The 24,527-nt window shown below is 42.4% G+C and overlaps 1 protein-coding gene across 5 annotated transcripts in view; it reads left to right on the forward strand.

The window, feature by feature from the left end:
- Positions 1-24,527, forward strand: part of LOC109879938 (MLX-interacting protein-like) — a 45,681-nt gene continuing 21,154 nt past the window's right edge. For 2 of the 5 annotated variants that reach the window (XM_031820572.1, XM_020472145.2), the window contains exons 1-11: positions 1-875; positions 15,516-15,622; positions 15,974-16,059; positions 16,336-16,425; positions 17,088-17,129; positions 18,648-18,888; positions 22,204-22,293; positions 22,495-22,589; positions 22,749-23,340; positions 23,754-23,860; positions 23,966-24,077. In XM_031820572.1, the coding sequence (XP_031676432.1) occupies positions 562-875; positions 15,516-15,622; positions 15,974-16,059; positions 16,336-16,425; positions 17,088-17,129; positions 18,648-18,888; positions 22,204-22,293; positions 22,495-22,589; positions 22,749-23,340; positions 23,754-23,860; positions 23,966-24,077 (1,876 nt within the window). In that variant the 5' untranslated portion in view covers positions 1-561. The remainder of the gene's footprint in view (positions 876-15,515; positions 15,623-15,973; positions 16,060-16,335; positions 16,426-17,087; positions 17,130-18,647; positions 18,889-22,203; positions 22,294-22,494; positions 22,590-22,748; positions 23,341-23,753; positions 23,861-23,965; positions 24,078-24,527) is intronic. The other 3 variants (XM_020472152.2, XM_031820551.1, XM_020472159.2) reach the window with 3 other exon arrangements.

The following is a 24,527-nucleotide window of genomic DNA, read 5'->3' on the forward strand; positions in this document are numbered from 1 at the left end:
CTGGTGTGGGATCTGTTTGGCCAAAGTAGTGGGAATGTGTGTTGGGCATAGTGGTATGTATAGGATTATGGCGCTTCAATTTCCTTTACCATTTTTCGTAAACAAATATACAATGCACTTTCCCAACTGGGAAACGGTGCAATATGGAACAAAGCGTCTACCACACGAAGACGACTACTCTCTACGTCGGAAGTTATTTTGAGCCTGCAGCTCGAGTGCAGGGTGTTTCTGTGATACTCCAGCCAATCACGTTGGCAGACATGACGGCGCAACAGTTAGTCCCTTTAGCTTCACTGGAAATACTTCGATACCAACAACACTTTTGTTAGCTGTAAGCAAGCTATATATAGCTAGCAAAATAGGATACTGAAAAGACTGGCAGTGGCTGCCAACAATGCAACGTTTCTCAAAGGGTGGAGCAAAACTGGAAAATGTATTCGAAAGAGCAAAGTAACATGTATGAATAACTTTATTTTAACTCGCAACTACTAGCTATGAGAACAGCTAACGTTAGCAAAGAATTCCAGAAGAACTAACGTTAGCTAGCTAAATAAGTAAGACATGGCTACCACCAGGGAAATACAATACCGAAGCCCCACAGTGAGTATCAAGCAGGAGCAGGACGATGACTCGGACACGGAGGAGTCTCACATTGGTTTCAAGAAGTCGGATGGACGCGAGTCGCAGATAATCCACAGTGGTCACTTCATGGTGTCCTCGCCGCACATTGAACACCCACCAAGAAAAGGTTACGATTTCGACACAGTCAACAAACAAACCTGTCGGACGTATCACTTCGGGAAGAAGTGTACATCACATCTCTCCATTGACGCGTCGTTGACAAAACTTTTCGAATGCATGACCCTTGCATACAGGTTTGTGTATTGGTTGATTCTCGTCGTCAATCAATTTAACGTGTGCTAACTAGATAGTTACCTAGCTTTCAAGCATTGCTTTACTGCGGTGGCATTAATTGAATTGGCTACATATTGGACTGTGTTAAAAATATGCGTTGTCCAAACCCAGCTACCGAATGGGGAAGTTTGTTTTGCATGGCCCGGTGCTCCGGTTGAGTAGAGATGTGTTTAAAGACCAATGGACTAGCCTCAAAAGATAAACTCCGCTCACGCGGTGCACCGGGAACGCAAAGTGAGCTCGACTAAAATCACGCGGTGCACCGGGACATGCAAAACGAACTCGACCAATGACAACTATCTAAGTGGTTTTATTTTCTAAGCGAATCACAACAAGTTGGACGAGCATTTCCTTTTCCAGTGTCTCTCGAGTATTTGATCCCACGCCCAAAGCATTGGGTGTAGCTGAAGTCACGGGTCTAAATTTCTTAAACACAGGCTACAGTATAGTGGCATACAACAACCATAATCTAATTAATGCTTTAAATGTAATAATTCGATGCAGCTCCTTCACATGTAGTGTCTGTCAATGTCAGATGAGAAGCTATTAGGCTTGCCAGGCTACTTACTGAATTTAGTTCAGTTATATCTATCCTGGGCGTGGCGTTTGTTCGGAACGATGTGGCTGGGTAGCCAGGCAAATATTCGGAATTTGTTAAATATTATGTGTTGTGCAGCGGTCCCAATATCAGTTGTCTGTTGTTGCAGTATATTGTCCTGTCCTACTTGCAGGTCTGGTCTGGATAACTTTGCATAACAGTTTGACAGTTACACCGCATTAGGCACTACCTATCAGCATAACCTTCCGTTATTTTTTTAAACTGTTGAAATATGAAGTCATATTTAAACCCACTCTAATAATCTGACGTAGGGCTATTGGAAGAAAACTATTTTTGTACACAGAAGGTAACTCGGCCGAAATCCCAGCAACTTTGAGAAAAAACACTATCAGAATTGTGCCTGAGGTTGCAATCCGGATCTTTTTGACGTCGCTACCCCAAAATCCTAACCATAACCCTATCCGGCACCTAAACCAATTTAAATGGCAACTTCAATGGGGTAGGGACGTCCCAAAGATCCCAAATAGCAAAGACCGTTGTGATTCACACGCGTATCTGCCCTTTCTTTGAATATAATACTCCCACCTGATGCCACCTCCCGATTACTTTCCATTTTTAAGACATTTATTTTCATTGTTAGAGCGGCCAATTGAGTATCTGGTCAATATAATGGAACATTTGCGGCCATAATTTTCAAACTAGCAGAGATCCCACTCTGGAAAACTATACGTGTGTGTGTCTAATCGAAGATGGCGTAGCAGTCAGACGTCTTTTGTCCTGTTCTTGTCGTGTCCCGTGTATATATCTTTTCTATCTTTTTTTCTACGCATATATTAAAAAATATTTTTCTTAACCTCAAACTTCAACATAGTCTCCTGCAATCCGCCTCAATCAATGTGGTATGGATCTGCTATTTTCTTTACTTTTGAACAGGAAACCGCAACAGAAGCTAGCCAGCTAACTAGCTAGCCACTGCTAGCGGTCATCAGCTACCTTTAGGCCAGAGAACTCTCGGCAGTCTGCACAGCGTGACTCAAACCAGAGCAAATCTGACCTTTTTACCACACGAAGCCCTGCTGATCCATGACGACTGGTCTGCTGACATAACAGCACGAGGGGGCTACAACAGACTTCTTCCGTCATGATGTCACTCTAAGGCCCTTCTGCTAGCTTGCTAGCCCTGGCCCGCCGAGCTACTCACTGGACCCTATGATCACTCGGCTACGCATGTGTCTCACAAATGTCAATATGCCTTGTCCATTACAGTTTTGGTTAGTAATTATTTCCTTATTTCACTGTAGAGCCTCTAGCTCTACTCAATATGCTTTAGTTAACCCTTTAGTTCCACCTCTCAACACATGCGGTGACCTCACCTAGTTTAAATTATGTTTCTAGAGACAATATCGCTCTCATCGTCACTCAATGCATAGGTTTACCTCCACTGTATTCACATCCTACCATACCTTTGTCTGTACATTATGCCTTGAATCTATTCTATCGTGCCCAGAAACCTGCACCTTTTACTCTGTTCCGAATGTACTAGACGACCAGTTCTTATAGCCTTTAGCCATACTCCTATCCTACTCCTCTGTTCCTCTGGTGATGTCGCGGTTAATCCAGGCCCTGCTGTGCCTAGCTCCACTCCCATTCCCCAGGCACTCTCATTTGTTGACTTCTGTAACTGTAAAATCCTTGGTTTCATGCATGTTAACATCAGAAGCCTCCTCCCTAAGTTTGTTTTATTCACTGCTTTAGCACACTCTGCCTACCTGGATGTCCTAGCTGTGACTCCAGGTTTAGGAAGACCACCAAAAACCCTGAAATTTCCATCCCTAACTATACCATTTTCCGACAAGATAGAACTGCCAAAGGGGGCGGAGTTAGTCTGCATAGTAATGTCTTACTATCCAGGTCTGTGCCCAAATCATTTGATCTTCTACTTTTAAAAGTCCACCTTTCCAGAAACAAGTCTCTCACCATTGCCGCTTGCTATAGATCACCTTCTGCCCCCAGCTGTACCCTGGACACCATATGTGAATTGATTGCCCCCCATCTAGCTTCAGAGCTTGTGCTGTGAGGTGACCTAAACTGGGACATGCATAACACCCCGGCCATCCTGCAATCTAAACTTGATGCCCTCAATCTCTCACACAAATGATCAATAAACCTACCACGTACAACCCCAAATCCGTAAACACAGGCACCCTCCTAGATATCATCCTAACCAACCTGCCCTCCAAATACACCTCTGCTGTCTTCAACCAGGATCTCAGCGATCACTGCATCATTGCCTGCGTCCGTAATGGGTCTGCGGTCAAACGATCACCCCTAATCGCTGTCAAACGCTCCCTAAAACACTTCAGCGAGCAGGCCTTTCTAATTAACCTGCCCTGGGTATCCTGGAAGGATATTGACCTCATTCCATCAGTAGAGGATGCCTGGTTATTCTTTAAAAGTGCCTTCGTCACCATCTTAAATAAGCATGCCCCGTTCAAAAAAATTTAGAACCAGGAACAGATATAGCCCTTGGTTCACTCCAGACCTGACTGCCCTTGACCAGCACAAAAACATCCTGTGGCGTACTGCATTAGCATCAAATAGCCCCCCTGACATGCAACTTTTCAGGGAAGTTAAGAACCAATATACATAGGCAGTTAGGAAAGCAAAGGCTAGCTTTTTCAAGCAGAAATTTGCATCCTGTAGCAAAAACCCAAAAGTTCTGGGACACTGTAAAGTCCATGGAGAATAAGAGCAGAATAAGAGCACCTCCTCCCAGCTCCTCCCAAAATCAGCTCTACAAATCAGCCCGGCTAGACAATTTGGACCCTCTCTTTCTAAAAATATCAGCCGGAATTGTTGCAACCTCTATTACCAGCCTGTTCAACCTCTCTTTCTTATCGTCTGAGATTTCCAAAGATTGGAAAGCTGCCGCGGTCATCCCCCTCTTCAAAGTGGAAGACACTCTAGACCCAAACTGCTACAGACCTATATCTATCCTACCCTGTCTTTCTAAGGTCTTCGAAAGCCAAGTTAACATACAGATCACCGACCATTTCGAATCCCACCGTAACTTCTCTGCTATGCAATCTGGTTTCCGAGCTAGCCATGGGTGATCCTCAACCACGCTCAAGGTCCTAAACGATATCATAACCGCCATTGATAAGAGACAGTACTGTGCAGCTGTATTCATCAACCTGGCCAAGGCTTTCAATTCTGTCAATCACCACATTCTTATCAGCAGACTCAACAGCCTTGGTTTTTGTAATGACTTCCTCGCCTGGTTCACTAACTACTTCTCAGACAGAGTTCAGTGTGTCAAATCGGAGGGCCTGTTGTCCGGACCTCTGGCAGTCTCTATGGGTGTGCCACAGGGTTCAATCCTCGGGCCGACTCTTTTCTCTGTATACATCAATGATGTCGCTCTTGCTGCTGGTGATTCTCTGATCCAACTCTACGCAGACGACACCATTCTGTAAACTTCTGGCCCTTCTTTGGACACTGTATTAACCAACCTTCAAACGAGCTTCAATGCCATACAACTCTCTTTCCGTGACCTCCAACTGCTCTTAAATGCAAGTAAAACTAAATGCATGCTCTTCAACCTATCCCTGCCTGCACCTATCACTCCAGTGTTTAATTGCTATATTGTAATTATTTCGCCATTATGGCCTATTTATTGCCTTACCTCCCTTATCCTACCTAATTTGCACACACTGTGTATAGACTTTTTCCTACTGTTTATTGACTGTTTGTTTATTCCATGTTTAACTCTGTGTTGTTGTTTGTGTCGCACTGCTTTGCTTTATCTTGGCTAGGTCGCAGTTATAAATGAGAACTTGGTCTCCACTAGCCTACCTGGTTAAATAAGGGTGAAATAAAATATAAATATGTGTGTATGTATGTGTGCACAGTTGATGTCGGAAGTTTACATACACTTAGGTTAGAGTCATTGAAACTCGTTTTGCAACCATTCCACAAATTTCTTGTTAACAAGCTTTAGTTTTGGCAAGTAGGTTAGGATGTCTACTGTGTACATGACATAAGTAATTTTTCCAACAATTGTTTATAGACAGATTATTTCACTTATACTTTACTGTGGCACATATCCAGTGTGTCAGAATTTTACATACACTAAATTGACTGCCTTTAAACAGCTTGGAAAATTCCAGAAAATGATGTCATGGCTTTAGAAGCTTCTGATTGACATAATTTGAGTCAATTGGAGGTGTACCTGTGGATGTATTTCAAGGCCTACCTTCAAACTCAGCGCCTCTTTGCTTGACATCATGGGAAAATTAAAAGAAATCTGCCAAGAATTGTAGACCTTCACAAGTCTGGTTCATCCTTGGGAGCAATTTCCAAACGCCCGACGGTATCACGTTCATCTGTACAAACAATACTACGCAAGTATAAACACCATGGGACCACGCAGCCATCATACCGCTCATGAAGGAGATGCATTCTGTCTCCTAGAGATGAGCTTACTTTGGTGCGAAAATAACAACCTCAACGGATCTTGTGAAGATGCTGGAGGAAACAGGTACAGAAGTATCTATATCCACAGTAAAACGAGTCCTATGTCGACATAACCTGAAAGGCCGCTCAGCAAGGAAGAAGCCACTGCTCCAGAACCGCCATAAAAAAGCCAGATGACAGTTTGCAACTGCACGTGGGGACAAAGATCGTACTTTTTGGAGAAATGTCCTCTGGTCTGATGAAACAAAAATAGAACTGTTTGACCATCATTATGTTTGGAGGACAAAGGGGGAAGCTTGCAAGCCAAAGAACACATCCCAAAAGTGAATCACGGGGCGGCAGCAGAAATTTGTGGAGTGGTTGCAAACAGGTTTTAATGACTCCAACCTAAGTGTATGTAAACTTCTGACTTCAACTGTATTTATTTAATTTACGTACTGTGCTGTTTAGTTGTTCATCTGTTCAGTCGTTTGAATCTCATCCAGGATTTCTATGGAACACCCTTTGCGTGTCAAAAAATATACTATTTAACACTATTTGACGTGTCAAATAACATTATTTTACCAATCAGGACCTGAATATGACTGTACATCACATAATAATTTAACGTTCATAAATGTTTTAAGTAGTTATTACACATTGATTACACTCACTCATATTTGATATGTCACAGCGATTCATCGATATGTATGCTAATGTGCTGGTAAAGTTGTCTCGCGCACCTACAATGCTGATCATAAAAAAAGCTAGGTTGCTCATGGATGCAAACAATCACCTTCCTCAAAAACATAGAAAAACGACAATCTGTTTCAGTAGCTATATAGTTAGCTAGCTAACTATATAGCTAGGTGTCATCTAAAATAACCCTAATTTATAAGACAGTTCTTACTTGATTAATGGTGTTCGGCCCCATCTATGTGAAGCTAGCTACAATAAGGATTAGCCGCAATAGTGGACATTGCGGTTAGCCTTCAAAGTAAAAGTATGGCATAATTCTATTTTTATTAATTTGCATCACTTTTAATGACATTATTTTATTTTGAAGGTGAACCGCAAATTCCACTATTGTGGCTAATCCTTATTGTGGCTAGCTTTACAACACATAACCCGCTCCTGTCGAGCCTCACTAGCCGGATGAAGCTAGCTGGCTGCTTATAACGTTAGCTTTGGGCAATAGGGTTAAGTAGCTGGCTAGCTATTTATTTTCATGAACTGAAGTTTAATTTCAATAGACGAATAACAAGTGGCATCCTAGCTAATACGTACTCACAAAGATTCCTAAATCATTGCCCAGAATAATGAAAATGACTGCAGTTTCTACTGGTCATTGTTTTCAGGCTGACTAGGTAATGCTAGCTACCCCAGAAGTTGCGGTTGAACAAATTATGCTTGATAACCAATGCTGTATTGTAAACACATCTTTCATAACCAGTGTTTGCATGTTTGCTGACTCTTTTGTACAGCTTTGACAGTGCTAGTGTATCTTTTTTGACACACAAAGACCCAAATGGTGTTTCATAGTATGTATGTCGTGAAGCTAATAGCAGTGACGCTATTACTGTGTAATTCCGGTAAGGCAACATAGCACACTTGGTAGTGTTAACCGGTGCCCGACCAGTCGGCGAAAGCCAACATCACCAACGATGGAGAACGGTGGATTGTCAAGAGCAATGAATTCCATTATCTTGGCTTTAATGGATTTCGCCTTTGAGTTGTCTTGCTGAAATGTTGTTACTCTTTCAAATGACTGCTTGACTTGTTGACTGCTTGACTTTGTTGACTGATCGATCCACACAGCAGACGTTTGGGCTAGTTTAGGAATGCTGTGTTGAATGTATTGAGCAAAATTTTACGTGGCGTCATTACGTCATGTACCTTCGCTATATACAGTGGGGCAAAAAAGTATTTAGTCAGTCACCAATTGTGCAAGTTCTCCCACTTAAAAAGATGAGAGAGGCCTGTAATTTTCATCATATGTACACTTCAACTATGACAGACAAAATGAGGGGAAAAAATCCTGCATTTTATAAGGAATCACTCAGATGCCGTCTTTTGTCTAGTGCCATACACAGACAGACATATACACACCCTGTTTCGCTGAGAGAATGGACCCTGGATTGTTGGGATTTTACAGCCCGATGTTTAGCCATGCTTGATGTGCTGAGTGTGGAGAGGACACTTCACACCAGATGCCCAGGCAATGCAAACAGCCTGAGCACCACTTTGCTGACAGGGGTTTTGCAATAAAAGTCGGTGTTGCTCCTTCTCAGAACACCCTCAACCCATGTCAACACATGATATGACACCTGTGCAAGGGAGATTGCATTCCTTTACAGCTCTCTTCTTGCCAAGGATGGGCACCATCGCACATCCCGCAACCTTTGCTCTAGTTTTACGGCAGACTAGGTTTAGTGGAATGTAGAGAACAATGACAGATGTTCAGAACCTGAACTAAATGTAGGTGGTAGGGCCATGGTGCAGGTACATAACACAAACTTGGCCAATTAAATCAACAGCATTTTTTTGTGCTTTCATTCTCATAATCTAAGGTCATCCCTCAGTGATGTCAAGCTAAGGTCATCCCTCAGTGACGTCAGGTAAGCGCTGCTTGACCGTTTATCTCTAGTGAACCACACCCTTTACTACATGCACGATAATCTGGATTCCTTTAGCACTTTGGCTCTCTCTTAGAGCAACAAAAGTGTACTGCAATGTAGACGGTCCAGGTACACTCTGTTTTGCTACACCGTAGGACAGCGCCTGAAGAGTCCACCATAAAATCAAACTCACTCCTCTTTTTTTTTTTTATTACACTGCGTTTGAAGATGCACATGACTGGTAGACTGGCCCAGTTTAAGGAACCACAACGATTCTGCCAACCTTTTTCACCCACTGGCTCCAGGTCATCTACAAGTCCATGCTAGGTAAAGCTCCACCTTATCTCAGCTCACTGGTCACGATGGCAACACCCATCCGTAGCACGCGCTCCAGCAGGTGTATCTCACTGATCATCCCTAAAGCCAACACCTCATTTGGCCGCCTTTCGTTCCAGTACTCTGCTGCCTGTGACTGGAACGAATTGCAAAAATCGCTGAAGTTGGAGACTTTTATCTCCCTCACCAACTTCAAACATCAGCTATCTGAGCAGCTAACCGATCGCTGCAGCTGTACATAGTCTATTGGTAAATAGCCCACCCTTTTTCACCTACCTCATCCCCATACTGTTTTTATTTATTTACTTTTCTGCTCTTTTGCACACCAATATCTCTACCTGTACATGACCATCTGATCATTCATCACTCCAGTGTTAATCTGCAAAATTGTAATTATTTGCCTACCTCCTCATGCCTTTTGCACACATTGTATATAGACTCCCCCTTTGGTTTCTACTGTGTTATTGACTTGTTAATTGTTTACTCCATGTGTAACTCTGTGTTGTCTGCTCACACTGCTATGCTTTATCTTGGCCAGGTCGCAGTTGCAAATGAGAACTTGTTCTCAACTAGCCTACCTGGTTAAATAAAGGTGAAATAAAAAAAATAAAAAAACTCATAGTAGTTTCACATTGGCTGGGTGCATCTTCAAATCTACAAATGTCCTCTCCATCTATGACAGCCCATGTGAGGACACTTGTTGCTCCTGACGCCCACCTCCTACACGGACATCACCCACCCGCAAAGTGTTGCCTTTGCAACTTGGGGGGGTTGGGGTAGGGCGTCCGGAGCATCAAGTGTCCTCACCTAGGCTGTCATAGATGGAGAGTTTTTAAGCCTGGTGTCCCCAGGAATCTCCAATGCAGTGGCTAGTGGCTACATTTGTTGACATGTAGCCAAGTGGATGGGTGATACGGGCATCCGGCTCAGGTGGCTTTGTACACATCAACTTGGCTTAAGTGGAAGGACATATCCTTGACTCATTAATAGTTTCAGTTCACTTGTCAGGGGATAAAAAAATACCTTTCATCCCATTTATATGCAAAATACATACTAAATAGAGTCTAGGTAATTTAAACTGAAAAACACTTGCTAGAGTTGCGAGGTGATTTGCTAAATGATGGACTGCAAGCGCCACTTGAGCTGCGACTCGCGCTACCGAAACAGGGCCTGGTTTCCCAAAAGCATCTTATGACTAAGTTCATCGTTAGAACCTTCGTAGGAGCTACGTTAAATCTCCAAGCTGTTTCCCAAAACCTTTGTTAGAAAAGTTGCCCTTGAAAACGCTCGTCATTTGCCTCAGACCTCTCATAGAACCAGCCCCAACCTGGCCTCCGAGGCAATACGAACCAGCTAAGTGTGTCGTTAGATGTTTTTTGCATCTAACGAAGATATACGCTAAACACAGAATCAAGATGTTTGTCTGTCTCTCTGACTGTCGATAACTTCAGAATGATGTTGACTAGGCTACAAATAAGCAAAGGATAAAAATACGTTTCAGATAAATACAGTATAGGCTATATAGGCCTATATATTTAAGTCCCATTTAAATCAATTTCATGTTAAATCAATTGAGTTATATTTGGTTAATTGTAGGCTACTTTCTGTAATATTTTCCTCAATATATTTAATGTGTAGGCCTAACAGCATGTGGACAATTTTGTACCAAATCTGGGATTTTAGTGCATTATTATTGGGTAGGCATTAGAATAACCCTCCTTTATTTGCAGTCATGGGTGGTAATATCTCTCTAGGAGCTGATCCATTCTCAGTATTGTGAAAGAATTCTAATGTTAAGGTAAGATTTTAATATATACTGAACAAAAACATAAACACAACATTTTTTTTGCTCAGTGACAGTTCATGTAAGGAAATCAGTCAATTTAAATAAATTATCCAATGGATTTCACATGACTTGGAATACAGATATGTATCTGTTGGTCACAGATATCTTAACAAAAATGGACCTCAAAATGGGCCTCAGGATCTCGTCACCGTATCTCTGTGCATTCAAAATGTTATTGATAAAATGCAATTGTTTTTGTTGTCCGTAGCTTATGCCTGCCCATACCATAACCCCACTGCCACCATGGGGCACTCTGTTCACAACATTGACATCAGCAAACCTGCTCGCCCACACGACTCCATACCCGTGGGCTGTGATGGATGGCCGGCTGTGGCACAGCCTGGGATCGAACCCGTGTCTGTAGTGACGCCCCAAGAACTGCGATGCAGTGCATTTGACCACTGCGCAACTTGGGAGGCATGATCTGGTTGTATAATCAGCTTTTTGATAAACCGTCCACCTGACAGGTGTGGCATATCTTGGCAAAGAAGAAATTGACACTAACAGAGATGTAAACCAAATTCGAGAGAAATACGTTTTTTGTGCATTTGGAACATTTCTGGGATCTTTAATTTCATGAAACATGGGACCAACACTTCACATGTTGCGTTTATATTTTTGTGCAGTGTAGAAAGGTGATCCGAGAGAAGCGCTGCCTATTTTTCAGTATCGACACATGCTTCAACGACGCATTTAACAAACGTTCTCTGGAAGGTGTTTTGACAAACGTATGTTAAGTCTTCGGCCGTTGGAAAGATGCGTTGTTAAAACACTCCTAAGCCCAGGTGCAACTTCGTCGCTGTTCACCGTTTACTCCCGATTTAACAGGGTGTTTTTCCCTGAATATTGCGAGTTGAGACAAACCGTTAACAACATTAGAAAGCTAAAATTCCCATATTTAACCATACGTCACCCACATTCCATGGGTGTACATTTGTTTACCTTGTGTTTGATTTGTTTAGTTTAAACTTGGTGTGCAGGCTTTTGTTAAAAATGTAACAAAGTAGACTAATGATTCAGAAAGAAATACTCTGCCTTTTACCAAAACAATGTTTTTGTTGCACGTTTCAGTCTGGAACCTGCCTAGGTGTAGGGCTGTTGTAACCAATTCTAAATGAATTTGTGATAAAGCTGTGTGATTTAAGCAAGGAATGTAGCTTGTCTATAGTTTTGTTTGTGTATCCCATCAGTTAGATACGTTTTATAGGCAGTATTTCTACAGGCCTAATGGGATCTTTTGTGTTCAGCACGCCTGTGAATAGACTAGAGGGAATGGTCTGATCAGAATTGAGTGAGTGAGGCACTTGGCCTTGGTTTAATGTTTGTTGTTTTAAACAAATGGAACACTAGAATCAATGTGAAATAAAGGTTGTCTTTGTGACAAAATTGTACCTTTCCCGACCGGGCATCCACAGTTTACCTACCCCGGGCCATTGGGCAACCTTTAATGTCAATCCAACATAGCATATTTCCCCAGATTCTCATTGAAAGTTCAAAAGGGGAAAGATAGTTCCCGGGCAGGAATTGTGCTCATATTTAAATAAGGCAACAAGCGGATATGGCAGTCATGTCACCGGTGACGCGCGTTCTGAAATGGGAACTTCTACAGAAGTGTAAGCTGGAGCGTTGTGTGAGGAAACCCGTCTGTGTAGAGCGACCAACTACACACTCACCGTAACCATGTCTGTCGGGGGAACATCCATTGCTGTGGCGCAACCTGTTAGTCCTACACATATGAATGTCCCGTTGTTCCTGTTTTTTTCTTGTCCTGTTGATGGCCTCTGTCTTCCTGTGTTTGACTCAACCCTATGAACTGCACTTTTAGTTATAGTAAACAGATTATACTAGGCCAGGGAGTCCCAAACCGTTTTGGGCACTACCTGTAGGGTGGCGCACAATTGGCCCAGCGTCGTCCGGGTTTGACCGGTGTAGGCTGTCATTGTGAATAAGAATTTGCTCTTAATTGACTTGCCTAGTTAAATAATGGTTACATAAAAAAAATTATGTTGATAGCGAAAAATGATTCCGACCCCAACCAAGTGAGAATTTATTTATTTATTTGGGGCTATGGCAGTCGATTTGAAAAACATTCTAACAGTATTTCTGATTGTCTTCTCAAATCACCATCACATAGCCCCACATTAAAACGTAGGCTATGACAGTCAATTGCAAATTACTGACATGTATATTATCTCACCAGCACTAATGAGATGGGTGTGCATGTCGAGTCGGAGATTCTCAAAGTTGGGGCGTTTTTCGAAGGGCGTGCCTCATCTCTGCTGTAACATCCAACCTGGATTGACATTTGGTTTTAATGCAGACGAGAGCACTGAATCCAGCTTCACACAGATACACTACATGACCGAAAGTATGTGGACACCTCGTCAAACATATCTTTCCAAAATCATGGGCATTAATATGGAGTTGGTCCCCCTTTTGCTGCTATAATAGCCTCCACACTTCTAGGGAGGCTTTCCTCTAGATGTTGGAACATTGCTGCAGGGACTTGCTTCCATTCAGCCACGAGCATTAGTGAGGTCGGGCACTGATGTTGGATGATTAGGCCTGGCTCGAAGTCAGCTTTCCAATTCATCCAGAAGGTGTTCAATGGGGTTGAGATCATGGCTCTGTGCAGGCCAGTCAAGTTCTTCCACACCGATCTCGAGAAACAATTTCTGTATGGACCTCGCTTTGTGCATGGGGGCATTGTCATGCTGAAACAGGAAAGGGCTTTCCCAAACTGCTGCCACAAAATTGGAAGCACAGAATCATCCTGAATGTCATTGTATGCTATACCGTTAAGGTTTCCCTTCACTGGAACTAAGGGGCCTAGCCCGACCCTTGAAAAACAGCCCCAGACCATTATTCCTCCTCCACAAATCTTTACAGTTGGCACTATGCATCCGCCAAACCCAGATTCTTCCATCGGACTTCCAGATGGTGATGCGTTATTCATCACTTCAGAGAACGTGTTTCCATTTCTCCAGAGTCCAATGGCGTCGAGCTTTACGCCACTCCAGCCAATTCTTGGCATTGTGCATGGTGTTCTTAGGCTTGTGTATGGCTGCTTGGTCATGGAAACCCATTTCCTGAAGCTCCTGCCGTAGTGATTGCTGCAACTGAGGACAGATTATTTTTACTCGCTAAGTGCTTCAGCACTTGGTGGTTCCCGTTCTATGAGCTTGTGTTCCCTACCACTTCGCGGTTGAGCCGTTGTTGCTCCTAGATGTTTCCACTTCACAATAACAGCACTTACAGTTGACCGGGGCAGCTCTAGCGGGGATAAATTTGACAAACTGACTGTTTGGAAAGGTGGCATCCTATGATGGTGCCACGCTGAAGAGCTCAGTGATTTTCAACAAGGCCATTCCACTGCCAATGTTTGTCTATGGAGATTGTATGGCTGAGTGCTCAATTTTATAAACCTGTCAGCAACGAGTGTGGCTGAAATAGCCAAATACGTTATCTGCAGCATTCAGTCACATGACAGCTCAATCAACTGTTAGATTTTACTTACTGGCACATCAACTGAGCCAGGATCACAGTCAAACGGATTGGGAAGTAAGTCCCAAACTGTTCTTCTAATCGTTGGAGGTGAGCAGTCATCACTCGTGTGGGACACTTACTGATACTGTACTCAGAGTATGCTCTGACCAACTGGCAAGTGTCTTCACTGACATTTTCAACCCTTCTCTGACCGAGTCTGTAATACCTACATGTTTCAAGCAGAGCACCCTAGTCCCTGTGCCCAAGAACACCAAGGTAACCTGCCTAAATGATTACCAACATGTAGCAATCACATCTGTAGCCATGAAGTGCTTTGAAAGGCTGGTCATGGCTCACATCAACACCATAATCCCAGAAACCCTAGATCATTCCAATTCGCATACCGCCCCAACAGATCCACAGATGACGCAACTTCTATTGCTCTCCACACTGCCCTTTCCCACCTGGACAAAAGGAACACCTAGGCCCTAAAAATTGTTAGACTCCAGCCACCCTAGTCATAGACATGGCAAGCGGTACCAGAGCACCAAGTCTATGTCCAAAAGACTGCTTAACAGTTTCTACCTCCAAGCCATAAGACTGCCGAACTGTTAATCAAATGGCTCCCCGACTATTTGTTTTTACGCTGCTGCTCCTCGCTGTTTATTATCAATGCATAGTCACTTTACCCCTACCTACATGTATATATTACCTGAATCCCTTGTATATAGCTTCGTCATTATTCTTTTATTGTGTATATATTTTTTTTTTAGTTAATATTTTCCTAACTCTTATTTTTCTTAACTGCATTGTTGGTTAATGGCTTGTAAGTTAGCATTTCACGGTATGTCACATGCGCTGTTGTATTCAGCGCATGTGACATGCACCGCCACGGGAAGGGCGCATGGTTCACTTTTGAAAGACTCTCTCCAATAAGAATTATTTCCTCTGAATCCACTGATTGTCACTCATCTATATAATGTTTTTGTATTTCCCCTGCATGCATGCTTTCAGTTCATTTAGTTTCCCAAATATGTCAGTTACATAGACAAGGAGACACATTTTCTTTTCATTACACAGAAAGTCAACCAAGTCTATTTTTTTAATTGAATCTTTCCAACACTCCCCCATGATAACCACCAAGCATCGGTGTGAAATAGAACATTACGTTGTTCATGATTGATAGAACATGCTAAAACCTCCACTGCCTTGTCTTTGCCTCACTCTTGAGTTTGCAAACCTGCGTCTTTGCCGCTTGAGTAGGTCATTTAGATGCTTGTGTTGTCTTCTGCCTTTTCAGCGGCAAGTTGGTGTCGCCAAAATGGAAGAACTTCAAAGGCCTGAAGTTGCTGTGGAGAGACAAGATCCGGCTCAACAATGCTATCTGGAGGGCCTGGTACATGCAATGTAAGAGCTCCACACATGGCCTCATACTCTATTCTGTCTCTCACTAAAAACAGTAACCCAACTGTTGTAACGAAGTAACAACCAGGTTTAACTTTGCTGAAAGAAGTTTTGGATTAACTTGGATTAGCTTGTGCAGGGGAATCCAGGGTTGGGTTTGGAGAGCCACTGAATGGCACTTGAATCACCTTCTGATTGAGAAGTATAGTCTACAGTTAATGTGTACAAATCATATTTAATCAATCTGGGTAAATTGATATCTGCTCTCAATTATATTAGGTATATTCTATAATTAGTAAGCTGGTGTGTTATTTTCACTCAACTGGTAGCTCTTGCATGTGTTCTACTCTACAGATGTGGAGAAGCGAGAGAACCCTGTCTGCCATTTTGTTACTCCTCTGGATGGGACCGTGGACATGGAGGACCATCGTCCGGCAGAGGTAAGGAGGGGTAGTGGATTGCTGGGTATATAGGCAACAGTACCATACCGCTGCTTCACCCTAATAACCAGACTCTTCTCTCTGATCACTTTTTTTATCCCATACGTATCGTTTTGGCTCCTTCGCATGTCGCTCTTCATTATCAATTATATTATTATTTTCCCCCCTCTCCTCTGTTCCACTCCCACCCATGTCTCTCACCCCTCCTTACTGCTTACCACTCTTCTGTCAACCTCTTCCCACGTTCTTTTCTCCCTCCCCCTCTATCTTCCGTAGGCAATAGCCACAGAGGGGAAATATTGGAAAAGAAGAATTGAAATTGTAATTCGAGAGTATCACAAGTGGAGGACATATTTCAAGAAAAGGGTAGAGTAATGGATTTAGTTATTTCCTGAAATGGTGCCTTTTCTGTGTTTAGATTAAATTAGCACAATGTTAGGCCTCTTGAATAGAGGAGCGGTCTACGGTTGCAGTGCTTGAGGCATCACTACAGACCCGGGTTCGATCCCGGGCTGTGTCACAGCTGGCCGTGACCGGGAGACACATTTGGCCCAGCATCATCCGGGATAGGGGAGGGTTTGGCTGGCCGGGATTTCCTTGTCCCATCGCGACTTTAGCGACTCCTTGTGGCGGGCCGGATGCCTGCAAGCTTACTTCGGCTGTCAGCTGGACAGTGTTTCTTCTGACACATTGGTGCGGCTGGCTTCCGGGTTAAGCGAGCAGTGTGTCAAGAAGCAGTGCGGCTTGACAGGGTCATGTTTCGAAGGAGGGAAGTTGCAGCTGTAACTACCAATTGAATATCACGAGAAAGGGGTAAAATTAATTTTTTAAAATATTTTTTAAGTACCGCTATGTCGCAATTAAACAAAAGACTAAGCAGTAGTATGCCTATTTTAGATTCTTGTCAGTTGCTTTAACTGGCTCGTGAGGCAACCAGTTGAATATCCTACATGTAGTATGCTCTACTTCATGTTATTCATTCAATATACGAATCTGCCAATTAACATTGATTTTCCAATTTGTAACAGTTACAGAAGCACAAGGATGACGATCTCTCAAGCCTTCTCAAGGTATGCAATCTAAGTGATCTTGTGTGTGATGCTGGCTCTATTCAAATTTGGTAATAGCAAAGTGGTGTGAGAGAAAATAAGGTTAACACCCAAATAATCCCAACATCTGAAATCTAATGTGAAAATGGAAAATAATAGCTTATTAATGTCACAGAATGAATTCATTAAAGTTGTAGGTTGTGTTCTAATGCTGTTTTTGAGTACACATACACTCACTCTCCTACGTATTTATTTGGACAGTGAAGTTAACTTTTAATTTGTCTCTATATTTCAGCATTTTGGATTTGAGATCAACTTTACAGAACACTACAGAATGTCACCTTTTATTTGAGGGTATTTTCATACATATCTGTTTTACCGTTTAGAAATGTAAGCACTATGCATCTCGTTCTCCCATTTGAAAGTGCCCGTAGTATTTGGGCAAATTCACTTATGTGTGTTAAAGTAGTCAAAGTTTAGTACTTGGTCCCATATTTCTAGCACGCAATGACTACATCCAGCTTGTGACTCTACAAATTTGTTGGATGCATTTGCAGTTTGTGTTAGTTGTAAATTTGATTATGTTGTGCCCAGTATAAATTAATGGTAAATAATGTATTGTGTAATTTTGTAGTCTTTTATTATAAAGAAGAATATAATATGTGTCTGAACACTTCTACATTCATGTGGATACTACCATGATTTCAGAAAATCTGGAATGAATCGTGAATGAGTTAGGCACGAAGATCATACCCCCAAGACATGCTAACCGCTCACCAGTACCAATAACCGGGAAGGTTAGCATTTTTTGGAGGGAGTATGCTATTTATGCCTCTAACTTTCTCACTCATCGTTATTCACGATTCATTCATGATTATCCGTAATCAATGTAGCATGCACATTAATCTAGAAGTGTTCAGAATCATATTCTATTCTTATTTCCAATAAAAGTGACTCAAAAATGACACACTACATTATTTATCATTAATTTCTACTGAACACAACATAATCTGAAACACAGCGTAAACAAACTGCAAATGCATCCAACAAGTTTGTAGAGTCACAAGCTTGATGTAGTCATGCGTGCTAGGAATATAGGACCAAATACTGAACTTTTGACTACTTTATTACAAAAGTGAATTTCTCCAAATACTTATGACGCCTTCAAAAGCGGGCACTAGAGACATAAAGTGCTTTAATTTCTAAACGGTAAAACAGAATATGTATGAGCATGCCCTCAAATAAAAGGTACTGTCACCTCATGAAACATTGTATCTCAAAATCCAAAATGCTAGAGTATAGAGTCAAATTAAAAGTTTCAGCTTCACTGTCCAAAAAATACGTAGGGGAGTGTAGTAGGTCTACTTCAAACAAACCGCTTGGTGCATAATCAATTTGAGTATGCGATGTGCATGTTTCATAATGGTTTTATCTTACTCTGTTAAGTAGATTAGTTGTGTGACTATGCTGTATAATATGTGCACTGCATGTTTTTTGTGTAACTGACTGGCTGGCTTGTTGCATATTGAACACCCCAAGGGGCCGGAAGAACAGTTTTCGCTGTTTGAGGATGTCTTTCCAGACACCTTCCGTGTGTCCCTTTATCAGGATGAGGAAATGGCTGGGCGCCGCATTGCTCGCAAGAGCCGTGAGTCACCCGTCCCCATGGAGATGGACCCACTCTTTGACATGGATGTGCTGATGTCAGAGTTTTCTGACACACTCTTCTCCACGCTGGCCTCCCACCAGCCCATGGCCTGGCCCAATCCCAGGGAAATAGGTGAGGGCCCACCACCAACATCCCATTCCATACACCAGGGCTTATCAACTATATTCTTACAGGGGCCAGATTTGAAGAAGGTTATTTACAGTGGGGAATTTAAAAAATATATATTATTATTTATTTCACCTTTTATTTAACCAGGTAGGCAAATAGAGAACAAGTTCTCATTTACAATTGCGACCTGGCCAAGATGAAGCAAAGCAGTTTGACACATACAACAACACAGAGTTACACATGGAGTAAAACAAACATAGTCAATAATACAGTAGAAAAATAAGTCTATATACAATGTGCGCAAATGAGGTGAGATGAGGGAGGTAATGGCAACAAAAAAAAAGGCCATGGTGGTGAAGTAAATACAATATAGCAAGTAAAACACTGGAATGGTAGATTTGCAGTGGAAGAATGTGCAAAGTAGAAATCGAAATAATGGGGTGCAAAGGAGCAAAATAAATAAATACAGTAGGGGAAGAGGTAGCTGTTTGGGCTAAATTATAGATGGGCTATGTACAGGTGCAGTAATCTGTGAGGTGCTCTGACAGCTGGTGCTTAAAGCTAGTGAGGGAGATAAGTGTTTCCAGTTTCAGAGATTTTTGTAGTTCATTCCAGTCATTGGCACCAGAGAACTAGAAGGAGAGCCAAAGGAGGAATTGACTTTGGGGGTGACATAACACTTTTTTTTTGAAAATAATTTGTTTTTCCAACCATGTCACTAAATGTTTTATCCCTCCCCTGTAGTCCCAAATTAAGTAAATTTAATTGATTGAAGATGTCACAAAGAAACAAACATCTGCTATGATTTTTTATTCTAGATACAGTGCATTCAGAAAGTATTCACACCCCTTTGACATTTTCCACATTTTGTTATTACGGAGTGGGATTTAAATGGATTACACAAAATACTTTGTCAAAGTAGATTAACATTTTTATTTTTTTGTATTAATGGTAAATTAAACACTAATATCTTGATTAGATACAGTAGGTATTCACCCCCCTGAGTCAATGCATGTTAGAATCACCTTTGGCAGCTATTACAGCTGTGAGTCTTTCTGGGTAAGTCTCTGTCTGGATTGTAAAATATTTTCCCATTCTTTAAAAAATGTGTCAAGTTGGTTGAAGTCTTGCCATAGATGTTAAAGTCGATTTAAGTAAAATATATATATATATATAAAAATATCTAGGCCACTTAGCAACATTCAATGTCATCTTGGTAAGCAACTCCAGTGTATATTTGGCCTTGTGTTTTAGGTTATTGTCCTCCTGAAAGGTACATTTGTCTGTTGGAAAGCAGACTGAACCAAGTTTTCCTCTAGAAGTTTGCTTATGCTTCGCTCTATTATGTTTATTTTACTTTTTTATAAACTCCATACTCCTTGCCGATGACAAGCATACCCAAAACATGATGCAGCCACCACCATTCTTGAAAATATTCAATAGTGGCACTCAGTGATGTGTTGTGTTGGATTTGCCCCAAATGTAACACAGGGCAAAAATCTTTTTTTTTTTATGGCAATTTTTTTTGCAGTGTTACTTTAGTGCCTTATTGCCAACAGGATGCATGTTTTGGAATATTTGCATTCTGTACAGGCTTCCTTCTTTTCATTGTCATTTATGATAGTATTGTGGAGTAACTACAATATTGTTTATCCATCCTCAGTCATCTCCTATTACAGCCATTAAACTCTTAACTGTTTTAAAAAACACCATTGACCTCATGGTGAAATCCCTGAGCTGTTTCCTTCCTCTCCAGCAACTGATTTAGGAAAGGCGCCTGTATCTGTAGTCACTGGGTGTATTGATACACCATCCAAAGTGTTACATTCATAACTGCACTATGCTCAAAGGGATATTCAATGTCTGTTTTTTTTCTGTTTTTTTCCCCTATCTACCAATAGGTGTCTTTCTTTGCGATGCATTGGAAAACCAACATGGTCTTTGTTGAATCTGTGTTTGATATTCACTGCTCGACCGAGGGACGTTACAGATAATTGTGTGTGTGTGTGTGTGTGTGTGTGTGTGTGTGTGTGTGTGTGGGGTACAGAGATGGGGTAGTCATTTAAAAATCACGTTAAACACCATTATTGAACAAGGAGTACATGCAATTTATTGTTCTACATTTTTACCAGGAAAGTTGACTGAACACATTCTCATTTAAAGCAACGACCTGGGGAATAATTACAGGGGAGAGGGGGATGAATGAGCCAATTGGAAGCTGGGGATAATTAGTTGGCCGTGATGGTCAGATTGGGAATTTATCCAGGACACCGGGGTTAACACCCCTACTCTTACAATAATTGCAATGGGATCTTTAGTGACCACAGAGAGTCAGGCCACCTGTTAAACATTCAATCTGAGCGATGATGCCCTAAACAGGGAAATGTCCCCAATCACTGCCCTGGGGCATTGGGATATTTTTTTAGACCAGAGAAGAGTGCCTCCTACTGGCCCTCCAACACCACTGCTAGCAGCATCTGGTCTTCCAACCAGAACAAACCCTGCTTATCTTCAGAGGCAAGCTTGCAGTGGGATGCAGGGTGGTATGCTTCTGGCCTGCAGGGTGGTTATGCTCATTTTTACTCCTGAACCTATTTAGGCTTACCATAACAAAAGGATTGAATGTGTATTGACTCAAGACATTTCAGCTTTAAATGTTTTATTAATTTGTAAACATTTCTAAAATCATAATTCCAGTTTGACATTATGGGGTTTTGTATGTAGATCAGTGACACAAAATCAAAATTTTCTCAATTTTAAAATGTAGTCTGTAACACAACAAAATGTGGGGAAATGTATGTAAAGTAGATCATGATGCTCAGCAGACTACGAAACAAGCGATGTTGCAGGCTAGATGTTGATCGGATAAAGTTTATGATAGCCACAACTGAGTCTGTGATGTTTTTTAAAACTCAAATCACGCTCTTCTGTATCAGGCAGTGTAGTGATCTCATCTGAGGTGAAAGAGCCAATAGGTGGGAAAACAGACCCTGTACCCCTGTTAGCAGCTCTGATTTGCTGTAACTTGTATGTTGGGTGATATTGACTGACATCACTTAATGGTTGGGACTACAGGAAAACAGATTCTCCCAATGGAGAATATTGAACGAGGGCTCCTTTTGGCACTTAACATTGGATTTTGGGTGGATTGTCTCAGCTGTTCTTTTTACTAATGTTCAGAATTTAGGGCCTGGCCCGCGGGCCGCCAGTTGAATAGCACTGCCATACACCAAGCCTTTTTCTATTTACTCAGATCCACCCAAACCTTCCTCCAACCAGAGCTGTTTGTTATTCACACCCCATCCATGTTCCCCATAGCGCATGCAGGGAACGCAGACATGATCCAGCCTGGACTCATCCCCCTACAGCCCAACCTGGACTTTATGGACTCCTATGAGCAATTACAAGGTAATGACAATGCACTCTGCCACAGCGACAAACTCTCTAAATAATGTCACTTGCACAGTGCACCAACTCTTTAACAGGTCCCTGGAGCACCATGATACTCTCATACGGTAAGTATAATACAGCAGGTGGAATATCCTAACACTTATGAGGGTAGAGTGGATGTTATACTAATTCTAACTAACCTAGAGACTCTTCTTCCAGACTTATTTCACAGCCTCCGTCAGCCCATCTTCCCCTCTGCTTCCCTCACTGCCTCATCCGCCACTCCTCTACACAGCAACAGTTCTCAATCCCAGGTAAACCCCAACCCTTGGCCCGGTCCCTGTGAACCTCAACCCTAACACACCCCCAGACCTAACACACCTGTCTTTTATTCTTCAATGTTTTCACAACATCTTACTAGCTGATAACATTATAAATGTGCTATCTTTGCTCTTGTCCTTGTGACTTGATAGGGCCAGCTTCTCTCCTCCATGCACCTCTCAGCTGACCTCCTGTCCGTCAGTCATGACCACAGACTCATCGCCTCCCCAGCCCCCCTGACTATCTCCTCCCTCATGTCCAATCAAACCAGTGGAAGCCCCTCTTACGTACAGAACTACATGCCTCTGTTCTCTGGGCCGGTGTCCCCTAGTGCTCAGGCTGGAGGCTCCTCCCTCATGCAAACCTCAGCCCTTCCCACGGTGCGGCACACCCAGACCTGCCAGGGTGCTGCCACCCCAACACTAGTAGCCCCCCCACCCCTAGACGATGCCACAAGCCTGGACGGTTCCCCGCCCTCATCTGTCATCACACATACAACCACCTCTACTGTTCTACCCAGTGATGCTGCCACCACCTTCAGTCACAGCTCTGACTTCAGCTCCCTAAACTGGGAACCTCCACCACCACCCCTCCAGCCCCTGCCACCCTCACCTGCCGCCACCCCACAACACCCCCAGACCTTCGCCCTGCCCAGACCCTTCCAGCCCTCTTGCTCCAACAAAAAGACACGCCGTGTCCAAAGGATTGTTCCTGCCATCTCCTCGTCTCACCTCATCCTAACAGGTGAGTTAATCACATCCCAAAAGGTTTAACTGTTGCTGAAAAAGAATGGTGGATTGATTTAATATCAAATGTAATATTGAATTAATACATGCCTAGCTGGTGCTACCCAGAAAAAAACGACCACATTAGAAACAATAGTATTTATTGAAGTGGGGGATTACTGCTCCACTAGAGCTGTCTGATCTCACCACTAGGTGGTGCTACTGTATATCATTATATAGTCAGTCACTATTGTAATGAAAAACGAAATGAAAACTAGTCAATGTTTGTAGGTGATTCAGCCGAAATTATCCTAGCAAAGATCATCAATGACATCCAGGCTCAATATTAGACATTAAATACATGAGAGAATCCGCATTTACCCTGTGGTTTTAATGTCAAAGGCCCTGACAGATGATGTTTTGCTGTCCCAGCACCCTTCCCAGGGCATACCAGTGCAGTGATTGTTACTCCAACCCCCCTGAAAGCAGATGTGGTTCCCTCAACGGGCGTGATCATCGGCTCCTCCAGCCTATCAAGGGTAAGACCCGGTCTGCTCTGAAGCGCCCCCTTTGCATTCAACTGTTTTAATAAAGATAGTTTTCATTTACTTTGTGTTTTATTTCTTTACATCCCTCTATCTCAGGCTCCTGGATTTCACATCCTTCCACAGACTCCGAAGTCTCCCCAGCTCATTATCCCTAAAGAGGAGACCTACTCTTCCAGCCGCAAGAAACAAGAACCCTCCACAAGTACTGGTGAGAGTGACATACGCCAGGCCCTTACTTTTTTTGTTGTATGTACAGTGGGGCAAAAAAGTATTTAGTCAGCCACCAATTGTGCAAGTTCTCCCACTTAAAAAGATGAGAGAGGCCTGTAATTTTCATCATAGGTACACTTCAACTATGACAGACAAAATGAAAAGAAAAAAATCCAGAAAATCACATTGTAGGGTTTTTAATGAATGTATTTGCAAATTATGGTGGAAAATAAGTATTTGGTCAATAACAAAAGTTTATCTCAATACTTTGTTATATACCCTTTGTTGGCAATGACAGAGGTCAAATGTTTTCTGTAAGTCTTCACAAGGTTTTCACACACTGTTGCTGGTATTTTGGCCCATTCCTCCATGCAGATCTCCTCTAGAGCAGTGATGTTTTGGGGCTGTTGCTGGGCAACATGGACTTTCAACTCCCTCCAAAGATTTT

The sequence above is a fragment of the Oncorhynchus kisutch genome, linkage group LG3 (assembly GCF_002021735.2).
Source record: "Oncorhynchus kisutch isolate 150728-3 linkage group LG3, Okis_V2, whole genome shotgun sequence".
Classification (NCBI taxonomy): domain Eukaryota; kingdom Metazoa; phylum Chordata; class Actinopteri; order Salmoniformes; family Salmonidae; genus Oncorhynchus; species Oncorhynchus kisutch.